The sequence below is a fragment of the Podarcis liolepis genome (genome assembly GCF_965112155.1).
Source record: "Podarcis liolepis genome assembly, chromosome: 1".
Taxonomy (NCBI): Eukaryota; Metazoa; Chordata; class Lepidosauria; order Squamata; family Lacertidae; genus Podarcis; species Podarcis liolepis.
Window position 1 is genome coordinate 15951074 of NC_139554.1, and position 23704 is coordinate 15974777.

The 23704-nt window shown below is 46.6% G+C and overlaps 1 protein-coding gene across 1 annotated transcript; it reads left to right on the forward strand.

Annotated features, from left to right (window-relative positions):
• The first annotated feature begins 12216 nt into the window (after window positions 1-12216).
• On the forward strand, window positions 12217-21712 carry ANKRD9 (ankyrin repeat domain 9). The gene is made up of 2 exons (XM_083519997.1): window positions 12217-13249; window positions 20585-21712. The coding sequence occupies exon 2, from the start codon at window positions 20669-20671 to the stop codon at window positions 21554-21556; it is 888 nt and encodes a 295-aa protein (XP_083376123.1). The 5' UTR covers window positions 12217-13249; window positions 20585-20668; the 3' UTR covers window positions 21557-21712.
• The last annotated feature ends 1992 nt before the right edge of the window (window positions 21713-23704 follow it).

The window sequence follows — 23704 nt, forward strand, 5'->3', positions numbered from 1 at the left end:
CGAATCCTATTGTTCTAGGACCAATCAGACTGCTGCATTTTGGATCCTATTCAACTCAGTACATTACATGTACACAGGCACATGCACACTCAGCTAGTAAACAAGTGCCAGTAGTGTAGTGGCCAGAGTGTTTATCTAGAACCCAGGAGACCACAGTTCAAATCCTGGCTCTTCTATGAAGCTCACTGAGTGACCCTGGGGGACTCACACTGCTCTCAGCCTAAGCTACCTCACAGGGTTGTTGTGTGGGGATCAGTTGAGGTGGGGCAGAACCATGTACACTACCTTGAACTCCTTGGAGAAAGTGGTACCTTGGATATACAGTGGTACCTCGGGTTACAGACGCTTCAGGTTACAGACTCCTCTAACCCAGAAATAGTACCTCGGGTTAAGAACTTTGCTTCAGGATGAGAACAGAAATCTTGCGGCAGCAGCAGGAGGCCCCATTAGCTAAAGTGGTACCTCAGATTAAGAACAGTTTCAGGTTAAGAACGGACCTCCACAATGAATTAAGTTCTTAACCCGAGGTACCACTGTAGATGCAATTTAAAAAACACTAATAAATAAGAGGTTTAGAGTGATATCTGAGATTAGTATTGAGAATGGCTGCTATATTCGGACTGTCTGCACTTACCTGCATGAGCGTCTTCCTGGAGCAGTAGGAAGCTCAGATGAACACTGCTCTTCCTAATCTAATGATGCTGCTTTTGCAAATGCTGCAAGATTTGGGTACCCTGGAAATACAATGACAATATTAGCAAAGGAGTTGTGGTCCAATTGTGTGATCAGACGAGGAGCTTGGAGGTGGCAATGGATGTGTACCTGAGGGGCAGGTGGAGGCAGGGACCAAAAACGAAAACCAAAAGTAACCCAGAGGAATAGAAACCAAAGGTGCTGCCCAGGTTTTCAGGAAATGGGTAGCAAAAAATCCTTTTCTTGGGAAACAGAAACTTAGCGCTACGGTGTTGATTGGTTGAAAGTTGAAATAAAGGAATGAGTGTTTTCTTTACGAGGTTGCTAGGAGGAAAGCAAAGAAACAGAGCTGTTTTTATTTATTTAGCTATGAATATCTGCAACTACTTCCAAAAACAAGAAGACAGCTAGTGAGCCCCAGTGTCTCACACATAAAAGCTCCAAGGAGCTTAAGGCAGCGTAGCAAGACTTCTCCCTGTTCCATATTTTATCATCACAACAGTCCTGTGAGGTAAATTAGAGCCAAAAGGGTAACTGACCCCAAATCGCTCAGCTTCAAGGCTGAATAGGGATTTAAACCTGAATCTCCTAAATCCTACTCTGCTCGTCGAACCGTTATGCCACACTGGAACGCTTGCCAAATAAATGTAATTTTCTGCAGGACTTGTAAATAACCACTTGCCTGATCACCAGTGGCGATTGAACGGTGGTATCTAGGTGACTGTGCGATTTGCAGAGCAGGAGACGTCATGTTTCCTCCCTTTCCAGGCCACCTCGATGCCAGAAATGGCTGACATAGGCATACATGGGTAAGCAAAGATATAGACTGATTTACACGCCTGCACATCTCGCTAAATATCTGACACAGTTTGGATGTGTCAATTTGCCCCATGTGCAGGAAATCACGAATGCTTAAGGTGTAAGACTACAATCCTGTATGCCCTTTATGCTATGGTTTTCCCAGTAGTGATGTATGGAAGTGAGAGCTGGACCATAAAGAAGGCTGATCGCCGAAGAATTAATGCTTTTGAATTATGGTCTGGAGGAGACTCTTGAGAGTCCCATGGACTGCAAGAAGATCAAACCTCTCCATTCTGAAGGAAATCAGCCCTGAGTGCTCACTGGAAGGACAGATCGTGAAGCTGAGGCTCCAATACTTTGGCCACCTCATGAGAAGAGAAGACTCCCTGGAAAAGACCCTGAAATTGGGAAAGATGGAGGGCACAAGGAGAAGGGAACGAAAGAGGACAAGATGGCTGGACAGTGTTCTCGAAGCCACCAGCATGAGTTTGACCAAACTGCAGGAGGCAGTGGAAGACAGAAGTGCCTGGCATACTCTGGTCCATGGGGTCACGAAGAGTCGGACATGACTAAACGACTAAACAACAACAACAACAAAGTACTGTGGAATTCAGTGGGACATACCTCTTTGCAACATGCAGTGTAAGGGCATTCTGTATATAGACTATGTGTCATCATGAGCGAATGGAATATATGTGGAATGCCTTGTAATGAAAGCCTATTTTCTGCCTTTCTCTTGTACATCTTAGGTTATAGATCACAGATGCCTCTCCTGTTGTGTTGTTTTGTTTCTATATTTATGCCAAAGCCTTGGGCTCAGAGTGTTCCTGCCAGTGCAGCCTATTCTCGCTAATATATATCTAACACAGCAAACATAACAAGCTATATTAAGATGACGGTGGGATTGCCAGGCATCTATTCTCGTAAAAGGTTATCCCTTATTTTTAAATATCAGAGTTCTGTAAGAAACGTAGTAGACTTTCCTCGCTACAGAATACCACCATTCCATAATCCCTCAATCAGGGCTGGGCAACCTGCTGCCCTCCAGATATTGTCGGACAGCAACTCCCATCATTTGCAATTTATTGGCCATGTGAGTTGGAGTCCAACAGCTTTTGGAGGACCACAAGGACTTCTTAGGCCTCCCCCAGATCCTCACGTCAAGAGAAAGTCGGCTCTGTATATCTTTGTCATTAGACATTGCATGGCCATCTATAAGAATGAATCCATGCATGCTGTTTGTGTTCATAGGTGGACAATGCTAATTTTGGCCATGCCAACTCTTATGTAACCACACCCACGGTTGGTTGGTTGGTTGGTTGGTTGGTTGGTTGGTATGTATCCTTCCTGTTACTCCAAGCCTTGGCCTAGAGCAGGGGTCTGCAACCTTTAAGACAAAAAGAGCCACTTGGACCCGTTTTCGAAGAAAAAAAAACCTGGGAGCCGCAAAACCATTGCGACATTTAAAACAAATATATCTCTGGAGCCGCGATCTGACAGCGGGAGGGAAGGTGACGTCGGGACGGTGCGTGACTAACGCACGCACCGCCCCCATGCGACATCACAGCCAGTACAGCGCCCGCCACAGTGGGGAGTGTCGGGGCGCACAATGCGCCTCCTCCCCTCACTAGTATCCGCCCCGGAGCCGCGGCAAAGATGTAAAAGAGCCACATGCGGCTCCGGAGCCGCGGGTTGCAGACCCCTGGCCTAGAGCAGGCATGGCCAAACTTAGCCCTCCAGCTGTTTTGGGACTACAACTCCCATCATCTCTAGCTAACAGGACCAGTGGTCAAGGATGATAGGAACTGTAGTCCCAAAACAGCTGGAGGGCCAAGTTTGGCCATGCCTGGCCTAGAGAGAATATGGTCCTTGCGCACTTCCATTTTTGGTGATGCAACGATTGATATGGAACTTCCTCCTGGCTCAATCCTTCAAACTTTTAGTAAGTTAAGTTAAGGCTGCTGGGGGCACTGTCAACATTGTTCCTTAGGCAAAGACCTCTCTCTTTCTTTGTGATAATATGCAAAGGACCCTATACACAAATGTATAAATAAATGACAGCACAAATATTCATTCAGCCCTTCATTCAAAGCCTTCTTTAGGCTACTCTTCAGCACTGAAAAGTTCCCAGATATGGGTCAGTAAGAAAAAGCAGAGACATTACCTTGCTAACAAAGGTCTGTATAGTTAAAGCTATGGTAGTGATGTTTTCCCAGTAGTGATGTTTGGAAGTGAGAGCTGGACCATAAAGAAGGCTGATCGCTGAAGAATTGATGCTTTTGAATTCTGGTGCTGGAGGAGACTCTTGAGAGTCCCATGGACTGCAAGAAGATCAAACCTATCCATTCTGAAGGAAATCAGCCCTGAGTGCTCACTGGAAGGACAGATCCTGAAGCTGAGGCTCCAATACTTTGGCCACCTCATGAGAAAAAAAGACTCCCTGGAAAAGACCCTGATGTTGGGAAAGATTGAAGGCACAAGGAGAAGGGGACGACAGGGGACAAGATGGTTGGGCAGTGTTCTCAAAGCTACCAGCATGAGTTTGACCAAACTGCGGGAGGCAGTGGAAGACAGGAGTGCCTGGCGTGCTCTGGTCCATGGGGTCATGAAGAGTCGGACACGACTAAACAACTAAACAACAACAACAAGGGAAAAAAACAAGTGCCGCACCCAAGCTTACAATCTAGAAGGACACATCACACAAGGATAAAGGGATAAGGAGGGAAGAGAAAAACAGGTCTGGGTGTTATGAGGTTCTCTGCTCACAATGGATCATCAGCATCATAGAAATCTGTCTTAGATGAAGCCATTTGGTCCATCTAGCTCAATATTGTCCACATTGGGTGACAGCAGGTTTCCAGGGATTAATTTGGGAATTAATCCCCGTTGACTTCATGCAAATCAGCTGTTTTACCACTGAGCTTTGGCTTTCCCTCTAAAATCAAACACATGCAGTGCAGGGGAAGTTGCTGTTTCTTCAGTACCTCTTCTGGTCCTCTCCAACCAGCTGCATTTGCGGACTCAACGAAAAAGAAAAAATGTGTTATCTGTCTCTTTAGAAAACAATATTTTGCTATCATCTGCTGTCATCTGAAGGCAGATTACTCTCCCTGGTATAAACCCAGCACTGTTTAATCAGAAACAGCTCCAGCTCACCCAATGGATGAGTCAGAATCCAAAATGTCAAATGGGCTGAATGTAGAATCTGGCCAAAGTCAATATATATAGTTATCACCAGATCATTGGAGTCTAAGCTGTGCTGAGTTTGAAAAATTGCTCTTCAATTGAGGAAATCGGGAGATGAAATAGTGACAGTTCCTTGCGTTCCTTGCGAATTCTTAATTGTCACTACTATGGGAATGTGGATATAATGTTCATAGTGGAAATAAGGGCTTCTTGGAGTTACTTGGGCTACCCTTTTGGATATTAAAGCAGCCCATTGCTTAATGTGGATTTATTGTAAAGCCCAAAACGGCCTCAGCCCTGTATACCTAAAGGAGCACCTCCACCCCCACCACCCAGCTCCAAGGGCCTTCTGGCAATTCCCTCACTGCGAGAAGTGAAGTCACAGGGAACCAGGCAGAGGGCCTTCTCAGTAATGGCACCCCGCTGTGGAGCACCCTCCCAGCAGATGTCAAGGAGATAACTAACTATATGACTTTTAGGAGGCATCTGAAAGCAGCACTGTACAAGGAAGTTTTTAATGGCTGATGTTTTATTGTGTTTTAAATATTTTGTTGGGAGCCACCCAGAGTGGTTGGGACAACCCAGACAGATGGGTGACATATAAAATGAAATAAAATAAAATAAAATAATTACTGCTGCTGCTGCTGCTACTACTGCTATCACTTTAGTAGCAGTACTGCAAATGCAGTAATCATTTTGATATACACACTTTGTTAATATATTCATAAACGTTTGTCTGAGAGTTTATTGTTGCTTTACATTTATTTTTAATTTCATGTCATTGTTGCAGGTCATATGCTTTAATGTAAACAAAGATATATCTCAATGCAACCATGTTAAACAGTATTAACATGAAAATGAGTAAAAACTATGTTACTATAAATATAAAGACCGGAAGCTGAAAGTTGTTTTTTTTTATATAGAGATATAAAAAAGCACTGCAAATGTGAATTTAATTGCTTTAACGAGAGAAACGTCTCATGCCCCACAAGCAGGGTGGAGCTGTCTGGATTTGACTATTTGCATGGAAATCTCCTAGATGACTCTGTGCTACCATGAAACATCTGTTCCATTTTTTTTCTGTACAGAGGGAAAGTGGGTGGGTGTTTTTTTTAAAAAATATAATTGTTCAAAACACATTCCCATGTGCCTTTCCTAGCTGGCACTTCCTGTACTTGAGGCCTCTGAGAAGATGACAAGAGTCTTCGGTGTTTCTTTCTGGAATTTATCAAAGGAGATGTCACACTCGCCTTCATCATTTTCCTTGGGAATTACCGTATTTTCCCGTCTATAAGACACCCCCTATTTTGGGGGACTCAGATTTAAGAAAATGGCCTTGGCACTATCCGTGTTTAAGACACCGCCTAATTTTTGACATAATTTATTAGGGGGGGGGGGCCTAGCTTTATACATGGAAAAATACGGCACTTTTGTCTGAATTTTGATCATTAAAGGAGGAAAAAGCATTGCATAAATATTTGAGAGGGACAGTTATTTACTGCAGAGTATGCACACATCTTTAGGCATCATGCAAAAGCATTTTTTTAACCAGGCCTTTGGTTGATTTGATTGACATCCTATGTGCTTTGAGAATGTGGGTTTTTTTTGGGGGGGAGGGTTATTGGGTTGTTGTTTTTATTTTTGTTATTTTTGTTATATATTTTGTGGTTTTATATTTTGATTTTATTCTGTGAACTACCCTGAGACCTCCGGGAATAATAATAATAATAATAATAATAATAATAATAATAATAATAATATTCTCAGGCTGCATTGTTACATCATCACATTCCCTTCATTTGAGCTCAGAATAACAAGAACCTTGGCTTTGGTGAGATAGGCTTTCTGTCCTGGGTCTTTTCCCATAGTCTTGTTTACATAAGAGTGCAGTAGAAGGAATCCCTTTTTAAACATTTCATTACTGCTCGCGTGTGAATGTAATGTGAAGCAGAAACAATTCCTTTTCAGGATTCTTTCAGGCTTGGATGGACCATAGATGCTGCCTTGGAAAGTTTTGGTTCCTGGCCCATTCCTTTTTTAAAAAAAGAAAAGAAAAGGAAAGCAAGATTCCTTTGATTCTCCAGATGTCATTTGGAATTCAACATGTTTGGGCTGAAGCCTTTGTCAGCTCCAAAGCGAACAGGCATCAGAGACCCCAGGAAGCTCAAATAACAAGAGCTGCTGGTGTCTGTCTTTGCTTAGGTCATTGTTTCCAACTCATGTCCTCCCTCACTGTCTGAGTCACTGTGGGGTTCCCAGATGAAAACAGCAAACACAGGGAAACGAAAAGCAGAGCCCATTGTTAGTGCCAGTTTATCTTGGCATGGCACAGGGCAAAATGATGGCTCACACTAACTGGGATTTGAACCTAAGGAGTCTTCTTGGATGCAGAGGAGCTGAGTGGGCCTCTCCCAGAGCAGCTAAGACAAAGCAAATATTGGAACAAGCAGAGAGACAGACTGCCCACACAATTTACCGGGGGTCCAAAAGGACTTGGCTCCTGCTGACTGTGTTCTTGAAGGGCATATATCCAGGTGGAGAGTCTGTGGCCCTGTTTGTTAAGACTGTTGTTAATTTTCCTGGACCATTGGCCATTCTTTTTTTTTCTTTTCTTGTATTTTTATTTAGATTTTCCATTATACAATTTAATTAGAAAAAGAGAAATAATACATAACAGAAAAGAAACATTAAGTCATTACAGTGATACCTCAGGTTACATATGCTTCAGGTTACAGACTCCGCTAACCCAGAAATAATACCTCGGGTTAAGAACTTTGCTTCAGGATGAGAACAGAAATTGTGCTCCGGCAGCACGGCAGCAGCAGGAGGCCCTGTGAGCTAAGGTGGTGCTTCAGGTTAAGAACAGTTTCAGGTTAAGAACGGACCTCCAGAATGAATTAAGTACTTAACCCAAGGTACCACTGTATACAATATCCAAAAAGAAAAAACAGAAACAAAATAAAATAAACCCACCAGCCTGTTTAACTCCCCTCCACCACTACTCGTCTTCTCTAGAATCAATTTTTCCCCTTATCATTGCAATCTGATTGTTTTTATTTTCTCTATATACATACATATGTCATTGATGATTTATTGTTTTGATGCATTTACATTCTTAATCTAGGCATATCAGCATGTCTTTTTAAGAGCAAGATTTTGTCATATAATCATCAAAGCATTGCCATTCGTTTTTTAGTTTCTGATTTGACTGCTGTCGTACGGATGCTGTTAACTTAGCCAATTTTAAATTTGAGAATCCGTTCCCCTTTGGTAGGTAGTTCTTTAGCTTTCCATTTAGATCCTATTACTATCCTAGCTGCGGTGGTCGCATATAAGAAAATTCTTTTTTCCGATTTCGGTATTTCTTTTCCTAAAGAGCTCCTTGCAGTTGGCGTTCATGCAGATGTGAAGGAGTTGCATAGTAGATGGTTGGCATGTCTTGAGAGACAGTGGAGTGCGCCTCCAAGAGTGAAGTCAAACCGCTGTGTTAGCAGCACCAAAGTGACCTCCCTTGGGTGCAATGGAAAGCCTGGGCTCCCCAGATGACAAGCCCTGCCCCCCCCCCGGCCTGGCTGATATGGTCCAAAGGAAAGCAGAGCGATATATTTGGCACCAGCTTGGCTGCAGGAGTTGCCGGAAGGAGGCATACAAGGCACCATCCAACCATCTTAAGGACTCCCCTCTGGATTTGTGTAGGGCAGAGCCATAGCCCCGGGTGAAGTCTCCAGAGGGGCACCATTGAGGCTCCCAGTCTGTGTTTGTGTATGCAAATGTGCATGGGGGTGTGCGCCACACTGGGTCTTTGACCTGGGTGGAAAAAAGCCTAGTTTCGTCCCTGGTGTATGGTTTGCTCCTTAGCCTTTTCTGCTCTCAAAGATGTCGAGAGTGGATTTCATGCTCTTTATTCAGCTCATAGTGTTGAGGAGGAATGAATGTTCCCCCAGAATGTCTGCTTTATATACATTATATACACAATGGGCCCCACGTGATTGGCTAATTCCGGGATTCTCCTGTAGGCCAATCAGGTTGCGGATTCACTTCCACCTGGAGCTGGATTGGGTGGCTCCTGTGGACCAATCAGACTGCTGCATTCAGGATCCTATTGTTCTAGGACCAATCAGACTGCTGCATTCTGAATCCTAATATTCTAGGACCAATCAGACTGCTGCATTTTGGATCCTCAGTACATAACAAAGTCCCAAAAGGAAGCAGAGGCTTGGGTCAGAGTTTTTCTTCTCCTAGATGGGCTTCCTTCCCAGGTTGATGAGCCCCATCTGCCCCTTACTTCCCTCTACAGCACATGCAGAAACTGCCTTATCTAGGGCTGGATTTAGTTTTGATGAGGCCCTGAGCTACTGAAAGTGGTGCCCCGCAAGACGAATGCCTCGCAAGACGGAAAACTCGCTAGACGAAAAAGTTTTCCGTTTTGGAGGTGCTTCGCAAAACGAATTTCCTATGGGCTTGCTTCGCAAGACGACAATGTCTTGCGAGTTCCTGCTGGTTTTTCCCCTTCCCCTCCTTTTTCTAAGCCGCTAAGCCGCTTATCAGCTGATCCGATCAGCAGATAAGCCGCTAAAAGCCGCTAATAGCGCTAATCCGCTAATCCGTCAATGGGCTTGCTTCGCAAGACGAAAAAACCGCTAGACGAAGAGAATCACAGAACGGATTCTTTTCGTCTTGCGAGGCACCACTGTAATAGGGCCCTTTGTATGCCCAGCTGTCCTTTGTCAACAACAAATTGTCGCTGTCTTTTGTGTTGAATATATGCTATATGGTAATTTATGGACCTAATAGGTATCTAAAGCCATTTGTACAAAACAAAATAGGAGCCTACACAACACAAAAAACTGTTGCTGTATGTAGGTTTTATTTTATTTGTTTTTTTATCTTATATTTTGGAAATGTACATCCAGGTGTTTTTTTCCTTTAAATTTTTTGGGGGGCCCAAGAGAGTGAGGCCCTAAGCTATAGCTTGTTTAGCTTATACATAAATCCGGCACTGGCCTTATCTACTGTTGGGCCCAATATTGGTCTTATCTTCTCAATCTGTCTTTGCATGCAGGGGGAAGTCTCTAATTCAGTGAGGGTTTGAGACCCATCAGCTACCAGCACCTGGTTTAGCTGACTAGTCAAATGGGCTTCCTGGGCTGTGTCCACTGTCGCAATGCTGGTAGCTTATAGAAGCCGCAATGGAAGACCAGAAGAAGGCAACATGTGGCTCTTTCCAGATCAAGAAGTGCAGGCCACAGAGCACTGGAGAAAAACAGGAAAGAAAAAGACACATCTCTCTTGACTGCCTTGCAGCTCAAGGTAAGCTCAAAATCCTGCGCCCACAGAAATGCTAAAGATAATCTAAATTGCCTTGAGAACGAAGGAGGAAAATGGAAGTCTTTTTTCTCAGGGAAGGAAACTTCTGGGAAACTGGTGGACACGTGAAATATACTCAGTACATAACAACACGTTTTGGCTCAGTGCTTATTCACATGGCTTATTCTATGGTTCAAAAGTAGCCACATAGATATGGCATAATACCAACTAAAATTTAATTGTTAAGTGCATACCTTTGGTCAAGGAAACCAGCCCCATTTGTGTCTATATCATCACAACATAGTACCAGAATGGTATTGTACTGACAACAGGCTTATCATTACTATCAAAAGTGGCTGCGTATGAGTGACCTTGGGCGAAAGAAAGTCACAGCTAATCCTCAAACTCAACCTCTGTTCCTATTAGCACAATGTTCCGAAGGTTCCGATTTCATTCTCCATTAAGGTGAATGCACTGTGGAATGGTTGCCAGGCGGAAGGGCTCTGCTGACTCCACCCCCTTCCAGTTACTACTCTGTGTTCAATGGGGGCTGCCCTTGGAAACAGCTCAGAAACGTCAGCTGGTCTCCAAATGCAGCAGCCTGGTTTTTGTACCCTGGGTAGGTCAACAAGGCTTTTAAACTGTTTCTCTCAGAACTGCGTTAATCGAGGGTTATTTTGGCCTGGGGTCTGAAGCTCAATTTTAGACACTGTTTTTGGCATTTCCTAAGTTTTGCCAGACCAAATAAATGAAATTTGGGACGTCGCCGGAGATCTTCATAGCTTTGTTTGGATTGCATTGACCTACTTTCAGTGGGGAATGTACAATGCTATTTGCCTCCGTCTAGGTTTCCACATAGAGCTTGGCAAACGCTCTGAATGATACACTTTCCTAACACATTCCAAGGCCAGATTATAGCACATATTGAAGTTCCTGTTTGCACTGGCTCAGCCTCCCCAGCACTGAGCATGCCACCCCTGTAAACTTTCCCTGGGTGCCTGGATTGGACACCCAGCCTCCCTGCTGTTCTGAACAGAGCTTCTCTCTGTGAGTGAGTGTAACAGTGCCTCCTTCCTCCCACCCCCCGCTTGATGGGGGACTTGCACCATTTTGCGGTCTTGTCTATCTTGCTGCTCTTGGTAGCCATTTTTTTGTTACATCACATCCCTTCAACAACATTTCCGGGACCACGGCACTTCCTCAAAATTCCAAATGTGTCAACTGGCCCCCCAAAGGTTGGCAGAGCTGAACAGGGCCAAATTCCGTTGAAATCAGGAGGGCTGACTTCCAGGACTGTCAGCTGGTTAATTAATCTTAGCTGATTTATTAAATTGGATAGAAAGCAATACTTTTGAAGGAAAAATGCAAACTTTCCTCTTTTTTATATATATGGTGTCCATTTAGCAGAGTGTTTCTCAACCTGTGGGTCCCCAGATGTTGTTGGACTACAACTCCCATCATTCCTAGCCAGCATGACCAGTGGTCAGGGATGATGGGAGTTGTAGTCCCACAACATCTGGGGACCCACAGTGAGTTACTGTATGCGCTGCTGAAAAGTCACTCACAACCCAACATGTAAAAGGTAAAGGGACCCCTGACCATTAGGTCCAGTCATGACTGACTCTGGGGTTGCGGCTCTCATCTCGCTTTACCGGCCGAGGGAGCCGGCGTACAGATTCCGGGTCATGTGGCCAGCATGACTAAGCTGCTTCTGACGAACCAGAGCAGTGCACGGAAACGCCGTTTACCTTCCGACCGGAGCAGTACCTATTTATCTGCTTGCACTTTGACATGCTTTCAAACTGCTAGGTTGGCAGGAGCAGGGACCGAGCAACGGGCGCTCACCCCACTGCGGGGGTTCGAACCGCCAACCTGATCAGCAAGTCCTAGGCTCTGTGGTTTAACCCACAGCGCCACCCACGTCCCACAACCCAACATACTTCTGAGCAAACATGCTTGGAATAAGACTGCAAGAATGCTTTCACGAGCAACCTTCAAAACATATTCTAGTCAACCGTACAAACCCACTTGTGAGCACCGTGACCACAAGTAGGACAGACCTGGTTTTAAAGAGGTTGTGCATTCAATCCAAGCAATATAGGTTTTAGTTCCATTTTTCAAGCAACGGGAATACACACACAAAACCACACACCCTTAGAAAAAAATCTAAGTATAATTCCTGGGCACAGCCCAAATGTCACACAGTCTTAATCATTAATTTCAGGTTCAAGGCAACGGATTGTCCCTGGGGCGAACCCTGAGGTGTGTCACTTTCTTCCCACTTTCAGACCCGACGCACAACTGCTCACGCTGAATGTGGAGAACAACGACAACAACCACCCTCCCGCGCCCAGCAAGGGCACCTCTGCGCGCCTCCCTGTGCGTAGAGGTCAAACTAACGCCCTGCTCTTCCTGATAGATTTCGGAAGAGCTCTTCTCCATAGTGGAGGTGATGATGACTCACTGAGTGCACACATGAAGTAAACAAATAAAAAGTTAGCAGCAGCAGCAAAGTTGGATACTTGCAATCCTGCAAAACCCCAAGAGGTTGCGAGAGATTTGGAGAGAAGGGGAAGGAAGGAAGAGGATCCGCGCGCGCGCATGGGGAAGTTGGGCTCTCCCAACTCTGATGCGCCTGGGAGGGACCACCTGATCCCCTTGGCGGGGGTGGTGGGTGGCACGCATGCCACCTGAGTCACCCCTTTCTTCCTGCCTCCCTCCGCGTCCTCGCTCGGTCTCCATGGCGCGCGCGCAGCCCGGCCAAGTTCCTTGGAACTTCGCCTCCCTCTGACGCAAACAATCGTCGCGGGGCGCCGGCCTCTCCTCCCTCGCAGCCAATGGGAAGTTGGGGGAGCCCCGGGCGGGGACCAATCACGGGGCGCTGGACGCTTCCCCGGTCCGGACTGACCTTCCCCGGGCCGGAGGGGATAAAAGAGCCTAGAGGAGGCAGCCGAGGTTTGGCTGCTGCTGCTGCTGCGCGGTGCTGCCTCTCCTGCGCTCCGGGAAGGGAAGCGGCGATCCAGCTCTGCGCAAGCAGCGGAGGAGAGCGGGGAGGAGAGCGCAGGCCGCGGAGGAGCTGGCGGAGGGCCGGGCTGAGCTGCGTGTGGTTGCCGAGGGCGGAGAGCAGGAGCGAGAGGCGCAGCTCATTCATTGCAGCAGGAAGCCGGCTGGGCTGCAAGGAGCCGGCAAGCGGCAGCGGCGCCCACGCGCAATTTCCCCGCTCCAAGTCCGAGGCGGCATCATCGCCGGCAGCGGAGGAGAGGTAAGGAGGACTCCGCTCGGGCTTCTTTCCCGTCGAGCAGCCGCTTCCCCTGGGCTCCGAGAGGCGTCCGTCCACCCGCCAGTGGGGCGGGCGACCCCTTTCTCTGCAAAAGCAGGAGGCGCAAGGGGAGATCTGGGGCGAAGGAGGGGAGAATTGGGGGTGCGGGAGGCGAAGATGGAGATTTGGGAAGAGAAGGGGGGCGCCTCGAAATGATGCGGGGGAATCGGAGAATTGTCAAGCTGGAAGGGACCCTCAAGGATCAACTAGTCCAGCCCCCCCTGCAATGCAGGAATCGCAACGGGAAGCATCCAGGACAGATGGCCGTCCAACCTCTGCTTGAAAACCTCCAAGGAAGGAAGAAGGAGAGTTTGGGGGGCGGGGAGCTGCAGAGCCTGGGGTTGTGAGGATCTTTCCATTCTGCTCTGAAGCCTTGGCCTCGGAGATCCTTCCCCTAAAAGTAATAAGGTCCTCTCCAGAATGCCGTGGGGCAGGAGAGAGAATTTGCCAAGCAAGGAGGGGAGCAGGACTCCTGAGGAGAGGTGGAGGGCCTGGAGAGGGGAGCCTGGGCTTGTGTTGGAAGAAAGGCGAAGGCAGCGAGGAGAAGGTGGGGAGAGCCTAGATCATGGGGCTGCAGCATCTGGAAAGACAAAGTTGTGGCATTTCATTGGTCTGGAATGGGGAAGGGCTGTAGCTCGGTGGCAGAGCATCTGCCTGGCATGCAGAACGTCGCAGGTTCAATCCCCAACATCTCCAGGTATGGCTGAGAGAGACACCCTCCCTGAAACCCTGGAGCACTCCACTGCCAGTCAGTGTGGACAGTACTGAGCTAGATGGACCAAGCAGCTGCCTCACACTGAAAGCATTTAGGACCCCTCAAAATGACCGAACTGGCCAATGGAGAGTGCGCATTGAGTGAGTTTTTGTGGTAAATCGCACAACTCAAACCATGTTCACCTCAGCTGCCAGAATGCAACCAGATTTGGCAGCGGGGTGAGGCTGGCGGTGTGGCAGCTTCATAGTTGGGTGCAGTCGCACACCTAGTTCACTACACACTGTATTTTTGCATAGCTATTCTCAGCTGGGGTTCTCAGGGACGCCAATTTGTTCATGTGAACTGAGGCTCCTGTCACGAGCCTGCCAGCTGATTTGCTGTGACACCTCCTCATAGTTTGTCCCTTCTGACCAACGACCGAGGTGACGTTCTCAGTTGTTTCATAGCAAGCTTCTCTGAGCCAGGAAGCGAGTACCTTTCAACTTCTCAGCAAGCGCCAGTATGACAGAAAACTGTGTTTCTGAGTTGGCTGGCAGAGTTCCCTCATCTCAGGGGTATCAATAGGAAGAGAGAGACGCAGCAGTGACAACAGCGTGCTTTGATAATCCTCCTGAGCTGGGCTCAAAAGATGCCGGAAAGGAGAATATCCTTCTAAAAAGCAACAACTTTTGCCCCATTAGGTGCTTGGGAAACCCACCAGCTCCAGAGCCTGTAAGGCAGTCCTTTTCCAAACTCCGGTGGTCAGTCGAGCCTACCTCACAGGGTGGTTGTTGGGGTTTATTTTTTTTTTAATAAATATTTATTAAAGTTTTCACAATATTACATAATGAAAAAGAAAGAATACAAAGTAAAAAACAGTTAAAAACAATTCCATCTTTTTGTCACTTATCTTTCATTTACTTGTTTCCCGGACCTCCTCATACCTCCCTTTTTTGTATTTCAGTTCAATTCATTAGTTCAGCAATTCCTTTCCCTCCTTATTTTATCCTGATTTTAATCTTAATATATTATAACATTAAATTTTTACCTGTTAATAACCATTTTCTCGTATTCTCTTATAACATTACAGCTAAAGACCACTTAGTTTCCATCCAACATCATTCTAACATTCATTAATTTTACAATATTTCTGAACAGATAGGTAGCCGTGTTGGTCTGCCATAGTCAAAATAAAAAAATTCCTTCCAGTAGCACCTTAAAGACCAACTAAGTTAGTTCTTGGTATGAGCTTTCGTGTGCATGCACACTTCTTCATATTTCTGAAGATAGTCTTTAAATTTCTTCCAATCTTCTTCTACCGACTCTTCTCCCTGGTCTCGGATTCTGGCAGTCATTTCCGCCAGTTCCATGTAGTCCATCACCTTCATCTGCCATTCTTCCAGAGTGGGTAGATCTTGTGTCTTCCAATACTTTGCAATAAGTATTCTTGCTGCTGTTGTTGGGGTTTAAATGAGGAGAACCACGGAGGTGCCACGGAGCTTGGCACCTTGAGCTCAATGGACAAAAAGGTGGGATATAAATTCAATAATAAATAAATAAATATATTTTTAAAAGTTGCCTTCCAGGGAGCCTCCCCCACCCCTGCACTCACTCCACAAACTTTGGCATCATCTCCTGCACACACACACACACACACACACAGCAATCCAATACATTGGGAGAGCACTGGGTTGTTGTCAAGAGTTGCTACAAGGAAGAAAATAAATAAATGGGAAGTCACATTACTGCATGAGTTATCCTGATTGGGAATCTGGGGGTGCAGAGGGAGCGTAGGGAAGATTTGTAGTTTGCTACCTTTCTGAATTTTAAATCTGCACAAATTCTGGGTTTCGGATGCATGGAGCTGGAGCAGCCCATTGAGGTTCCACGAAGAAAGAGTAGCAAATGAAGCTGCCTTATACCATAGAACTGTAGAGTTGGGATGCCAAGAGTCATCAGCCAGTGTGGTGTAGTGGTTAAGAGTGGTGGACTCGTAATCTGGTGAACCGGGTTTGCTTCCCCTCTCCTCCACATGCGGCTGCTGGGTGACCTTGGGCTAGTCACACTTCTCCGAAGTCTCTCAGCCCCACTCACCTCACAGAGTGTTTGTTGTGGGGGAGGAAGGGAAAGGAGATTGTTAGCTGCTTGGAGACTTCTTAGGGCAGTGATAAAGCAGGATATCAAATCCAAACTCTTCTTCAAGTCCAAGCTCCTGCTAAGCAGGAATATAAACTGAAGCCTCCACGACAGATGGCCATCCAATCTCTGCTTTAAAAAACTCCCAAGGAAGGAAGAGTCCAAATTAAAACATTGGTTTATCTAGCTCAGTATTGCCTAGACTGGTTCGGTGGCAGACAATCCAGCTCATCTGTTGTCTATACACTGCCTGGTAGCAGCTCTCTAGCTTTCAGACATTTCCAATATGGCCTGGTTTTGGATTGAACCCAAGACTATTTTGCATGCATGTTCTGTCACTGAGCCACAGCCCTTCCACCAATTTGCTTCACCATGTCAAGAACTGCGGTTCTGAAGCTCATATCGTTCCAAGAGCTTCAGTTGTAATTCTCGTTCAGTCTTTGACGTGCTGTTTATGCCTCAAACTTTGACTTTCGTAACCTATCTTTTGCCTCTTTGGGGGTCAAAGCAAGCTGATCTCCTCCCACTATTTTTCGTGCCAATAATAATAATAATAATAATAATAATAATAATAATAATAATAATAATTTATTATTTGTACCCTGCCCATCTGGCTGGGTTTCCCCAGCCAATCTGGGCAGCTTCCATAGAAGCCAAAAAACACTAAAATATCACACATTAAAAACTTCCCTGAACAGGGCTGCCTTAAGATGTCTTCTGAATGTCAGGTAGTTGTTTATCGCTTTGACATCTGATGGGAGGGCGTTCCACAGGGCAGGTGCAACTACCGAGAAGGCCCTCTGCCTGGTTCCCTGTAGCTTTGCTTCTCGCAATGAGGGAACCGCCAGAAGGCCCTCGGCGCTGGACCTCAGCTTCCGGGCAGAACGATGGGGGTGGAGACGCTCCTTCAGGTATACTGGGCCGAGGCCGTTTAGGGCTTTAAAGGTCAACATCAGCACTTTGAATTGTGCTTGGAAACGTACTGGGAGCCAATGTAGGTCTTTCAAGACCAGTGTTATGTGGTCTCGGCGGCCGCCCCCAGTCACCAGTCTAGCTGCCGCATTCTGGATTAGTTGTAGTTTCCGAGTCACCTTCAAAGGTAGCCCCACGTAGAGCACATTGCAGTAGTCCAAGCGGGAGATAACTTAATGATAAATGCCTGCTCAACAGAGTTTGGCGCAATCTAAGGATGTTGCAAGGCATGCTCTTCATTCTGTTACACCAGGAACATCCAGTCAATGAATTTGACGTCGGTCACATTTACACATGATACCTTTATGGCACTTTGAACAGTCTTGGCTTCCCCCAAAGAACTCTGGGAGCTGTAGTTTGTTATGGGTGCTACAATTCCCATAGTTCTCTGGGAAGAAGGACTCACTGTTAAACCACTCTTATTTCCTAACATTTCTCAACACCTTTCACAAGCTACAGCTCCCCAAATTATTCAGGGGAAACCATGGTGATTTGAAGTGGTATCACAGTGCTTTAAATGGGTGGTGTGAATGTGACCATAGATACCATATTTTTCACTCTATAAGATGCACCAGACCATAAGACGCACCTAGTTTTTGGAGGAGGAAAACAAGAAAAAAAATATTCTGAATCTCAGAAGCCAGAACAGCAAGAGGGATTGCTGCGCAGTGAAAGCAGCAATCCCTCTTGCTGTTCTGGCTTCTGTGATAGCTGCGCAGCCTGCATTCGCTCCATAAGACGCACACACATTTCCCCTTACTTTTTAGGAGGGGAAAGGTGAGTCTTATAGAGCAAAAAATACGGTAGCTTTGTAAGTTAAATCAAAATAGATGTCATGTGGCTTTGGGGGGGTGGGTAATATTCCTTATCCTATCCTAGGAAACCTCAAGGGCAAGGGACCTGAACAGATCTTTGCCTACAAGTTGTTTAGATTCCAGGTGTCCGGTAAAAGCTAACTTTGCAGTTTTCAGTTTCACCTGCCTTAAGGGAAGTTGTTTGCAGTCCGGACCAGATTTCAGCTGCCCTGTTTGTTCAACCAGCTCTTCCCTCCCCGTTTTATTATATATTTTTTAAAAGGGACATGGGGTAGTGGGGGGAGGAGAGGAAAGTTAATTGCTAACTGTTGTGCTGAAAATCAGGAGGCACAAGAGGTGAAAGGATGAGGGGAGAAGTGTCCGTACTCCTTGCAGACTTTGTTGGGGGCTTAGGCAATTATTATCTAGAGCTGCTTAAGTTTCTGCTGCAGAATGGAGGACATTGCAGACAGTGGCTAAATCAGCCAGAGGGTTTGGTGGGATGCACAAGTCCTGTGATCTTCAGATGGAGGGCGGCATACAAATTTAATAAATAAAATAGCATAAAATTAAAAGTCCACTGTGATGTGGGAGGTGGGGAGGAAGGTTGAGGAGTTAGTGGAGGGAAAGAGAAGGCTCTCTGGACATCAACATTTAAAAAAACCCTGTAATTATTTAATTTTGAATTGATATCCCACCTTTTTGTCCATTGAGTTCAAGCTGGCATATACGTGGTTCTCCTCTTTCCTCATTTAACCCCCACAACAACCCTGTGAGGTAGGATAGACTGAGAGCAACTGGCCCAAGGTGGCCAAGTAAAGTTCACAGCTGGGTGGGGATTTGAATCCTCGTCTCCCAGGTTCTAGTCCAGCACTCTAACCACTGTGCCACGTCTACTTAGGATTGCAGCCCCGCCATAGAGTGATGCTTAATTACTTTTATAATTTAGAGCAGGCATAGGCATAGGAATTGTAGTCCCAAACATCTGGAGGGGCAGAGTTTGCCTATGTCTGATTTAGAGACTCCATCTCATGGCAGAGCGTTTATGCTAGCTTGTCTAAATGCATTCCCCTCATCTATATTGTTTGGAAGGTTTCAAAAAAAATCCTCTCCCAGAACAGATTTTGTTCCTGTAATGAGAAAACACCAGATACAATACACCACATAATTTTGGGTTGCCCTCTTCTCAACACCCATCAGAGATCTCCTAGTGACTCCCTTACAGCTCAAAATATCAATTTGCAGAGAGTCTGTAATCCGATATTTGTTGAGGGATGATACTCCCGAAACTATCAAGATAGTCTCGTGATACTTAGCCGAGATTTCTAAATCTAAAGTTGCCTGATTTATTTAATGGTGGTTATCTAGTCTTTTTATTGTATGTGTTTGAATTATCAATGTATTTGGATGACTTTGCATAGTTTTATGATTTTACTGTTTTAACTTATGCCAATAAAGGCTAGTTAAAACTAAGTTACAACAACACCGCTCCACGCTGAGTGGTGCTGGAAGGAACATAGGGAGCTGCCTTTGGCCGTGTGAAATCCTTGGTCCATCTAGCTCAGTATTGTCTGATCTACTTAGCCAGGTGGACGAATGGTCTGGCAGCTTTCTATAGTCCTGCGAACTCGCTGGTAAACCCTTGGTAAACCACTTTTGCTCTCAGAAAGCCTTCTTTTGGAGTTGAAGGTGCCTTTGGCTTGGCCATACGGTTTGGGTACTGTACAGGTATTTTGAGAACGCGTGTTTCTGAACTACACAGAGTTGCTTGATAAAAGCACATGGATAAATACCATTACATTCAGTGGGGAGGGGGGGGACTTAGTGTTAGTTATAATAATTTTTATTTGTATCCCGCCCATCTGCCTCGGTTGCCCCAGCCACTCTGGGTGGCTTCCAACAAATATAAAAGCTTAATGAAACATCAAACATTAACCGCTTCCCTATAGAGGGCTGCCTGCAGATGTCTTCTAAAGGTTCTGTCAACACCAACACTTTGAATTGTGCTTGGAAATGTACTGGGAGCTAGTATAGATCCTTCAGGACCGGTGTTATATGTTCTCGGAGGCCATTCCCAGTCACCAGCCTGGCAGCCACGTTCTGGATTAGTTGTAGTTTCTGAGTCACCTTCAAAAGTAGCCCCACGTAGAGCGCATTGCAGTAGTCCAAGCGGGAGATAACCAGCGCATGTCATAAGGGCCGAACAACACATTATGGGAGAGTTCTGTGGTTGATCTCCTGCTTCTCAAAAAAAAAAAGTTCATAAAAAACTGAGCAGCGTCAATCTGCTGATGTTTTTGTCTTTATTTTAATGCAGCTTGGCGTGGGGGTCTGAATTTGAACGGAACTATAGCACTGGGGAATTAAGGTGTTTTGACACACACACCCCCATGATGTTTTCCTGGTCCAAATTGCCTCGCTCCCCAAACTGCAGTTAGCTTTGCAAGATTGCGGGGGCACGAAGTAAAACACACGCTAAATTGGGAATAGCCAAAGTGGCGCATTTCAGGTGTTGTTGGGCTGGAGTTCCCATCATCCAAGACCTTTGTGTGCACGCACAACTTTTGTGTCGAAGAGCACCCTCTGATAAGAATTGTACGATGGGCTCAGAGGGGCAACGTCTGAGTGGGCAGCGAGCGGTGTGCTTGTGTGTCTTAATCATTGTGCTTCTTCCTTTCCCAGCGTTCTCACCTCTCTTGGGCCTTCATGAAGAAACGGCTTGGTAGACCATTGGGAAGCCACCTTCCTTGACGCGCCACCCCAGCGATGCCCTGGAACATCAAATGGCTGGGCAGCTACAGCAGCCACAGCTCCCAGTCCCAGAAGCAATGCAAGAAGTCCTCCTTTGCCTTCTACCAAGCGGTGAGGGACCAGCTGCCCGTGTGGCTGTTGGAGGACATGAGGCGCATGGAGGCCTTCCACTGGCAGGAAGGGGGCAAAGTCAGCACCTACTCCCCTTCCGAGGCCCTCCTCTACGCCCTGGTGCATAACCACCAGCCTTACGCCCGCTACCTGCTGAGCAACTTCCCTCAGAGTGCCCTGGCTATCCCCAGCCTTCACTTCAGCTGCTGCCATTCCTCCGCTCCTCACTTGGCTATGGCTGTGCGCTATAACCGCGTCCACATCCTTCTGGAGATCCTGAAGGCCATCAGAGACGTCCCGGCGAGCGAGCGGGCCAGCTATTTGGACCGCAGAGGGTGCAGCCGAGTGGAAGGAGGCAAGACCGCCCTCCACGTGGCTTGCGAGCTGGTGAGGCCCGAGTGTTTGCTGCTGCTGCTGGGCCATGGGGCCTCACCCTGCCTTGTTGACTGCACGGGGAACACGCCCTTGGACCTCCTCCTGCAGCAGATCTGGGAGAGTCCGGCCTCAAACCTGCGCACCAAGCTGCTTCTCCTGGACTCCCTGTTCCTCTTTGTGCCTCGGGGCTCCCACTGTGCCATGAAGCAGCAGCTGCTGCAGGACTCTGAGCAATGGCAGGACCTGCTGGGGAAGCCCAGGTTCCAGTGGCTGGCGGGCTTAGCGCCTCCCTCCCTCTTTGTGAGTTCCATGCAAGTCTTAATCGGGACCATTACGCCAGATCAGTTCCCAGAGGCGCTGGACGACCTGCCTTTGCCACACTTCCTGAAGCCCTTGGACCTGAAACTGAAGAGTTAAGAACTTTCCCCCCGTGACGTCCTTCCTTCGCAGTTCCCGCTTGCGTGATGAAAATAGGGCTCTTGGCTCTTGCGCGGAGAGCCGGTGTGTTTAATATAAAAACTGTGGGAGCGGGAGAAGCATTTGTTTTCATTAGAATTTGTTTTTTTTAAAGCCCTGACTGTGGTGTTGTCTTTTATTTGAATGTGGTGGAATACCTGCAGAGCCTTTGAGAGGAAATGTTTTGCCTTATGGTGAAGTGCAGATATTAAAAGCAAGCTTTGGCCCTCCAGATGCTGTTGGACTCAATGGCCAAGAGCTATGAGAACTGGAGGCTAGCAGTATTTGGAAGGCTACATGCTCCTCGTGCATGTCTGAAAATGCAACGTAGGTGTTCAGAGCTGAGGCTAGCAGCCTAAATAATTAGATAAATCAGGGCTAGCCAACTTGCTGTCCTCAAGGCTTTGCTGGGCTCCAGCTTCCAATATCCCTGAATGGTCATGATGGAGTCAGCAATGTAGACGGTACCAAGTAGTAGGCCATTCCTGCAACGTGAAAATTGGCCGCTGCTGCAAGCCTTCACTTCATATTATACAGTCATACCTTAGATTCCAAACGCCTTGATACTCGGACGTTTTGGCTCCCGAACACCGCAAACCCGGAAGTGAGTGTTCCGGTTTGCGAACGTTCTTTGGAACCCAAATGTCCAGTGGGGCTTCCATGGCTTCCAATTGGCTGCAGGAGCTTCCTGCAGCCAATCAGAAGCCGTGCTGAAGCACAAACATTGGTAACTCACAAAACAGGTCCAAACCTTACTGTGATTTCCCGGAGTGCTCATAAAAATGATTTGGATTGCACAGTCCTTTTCCATCCTTATCCTCAGTGGAGAAGGCTGTCCATGGCTATTCGTCATGATGGCAATATTACCCCCAGTTCCAGAGACAACATGCCTCTCAAATACCATATGCTGGAGATGAGGGGTAGGGAGCGTGCCAGGGGGCACATGCCGTGTGGCTTTGCAAAGGCATGGGACTTTTAACCTTTGTTCTGATCCACTCAGAAGGCTTATGCACCTGCCAGCACATCCACACCTCTCGGGAGTGCGTTCCACAGCAATTATATGGGGTTGGAATATTGTTTTAAACATAGACGTGGAACCATGGGGTGCATTCCAGAGAGGGCGAACATGGAGGAATATTTATATTGCATCAAAACACAGTTGTTAGGTTATTATAAATAACTAATCCACCTGGTCCCCGAATGCATTCTTTTATCTCCCCTCCCCCTTTCGTATTCCAGTACTTTGCAAAAGATGCCCATTTGCCGTTAAGAGAACTGTTACTTTATCTGCCTTCGGCTGGATGTGAATAACAGCACAGCCCATAGAAAGAGAAAAGCACATAGGGTTTGGGGTGAAGGAAGATGCTTTGTGTAGGCAATTGATCCATATTAGCTCATCATCCCCAGTTCCACCTGGGAGATGCCAAGTATCACACCTGGGGGACGTCTTGCAAGCCAGGCTTGTTTCCCGCAACTGACCTGTGAGCAATTCAAATCAGTGGAATCTGAGAAACTGATGCTTTGATCCAGCTGAACATGCATGCATCTGCCAGGGATAGATAATCAGCAATAGCACTGTTGTGATGTCCCCCTCGTTCATGAGTAGCAGCTTGGCAGCATCACTGATATATAGACCAGGGCAATGTGTGCACATTCCCAGCAAAGGAACATCATCTACAGGATTCATTTGCATGTGTGGTTCGTCCCCCATTTATAAAGAGGTGAATGGAAGAGGCGCTAAAGGATCCTGCAGTCCTGTGGGTGTTTGCAGTGGTTCAGGAGTGGCATATTGGCTAATCTGCCAGCCTGAAATCACTTAACACAGGATAGGATGGAGGGACAGTACCATACCACTTACCACTTCAAGCTTCCCATCCAGGGGTTTCTGTGCTATTTAACCGAACACCTGCTTCAAAAATGGCAGAATCTTAGACTCACCCTTTAATTAGCTCCCCTCCCCCTCCCCCCCTTTTTTGCAAAATCAGTATCACCACAGATTTCCCTTTTCCTAGGAAGCAGAAAGTGACTAAGAAAAGATAAAGGTAAAGGGACTCCTGACCATTAGATCCGGTCGCAGGCGACTCTGGGGTTGCGGCGCTCATCTCACTC

What these genes read in the sequence shown, in the direction of transcription:
- ANKRD9 (XM_083519997.1), top strand. Translation starts at nt 20,669, where the DNA reads ATGCCCTGGAACATCAAATGGCTGGGCAGCTACAGCAGCCACAGCTCC.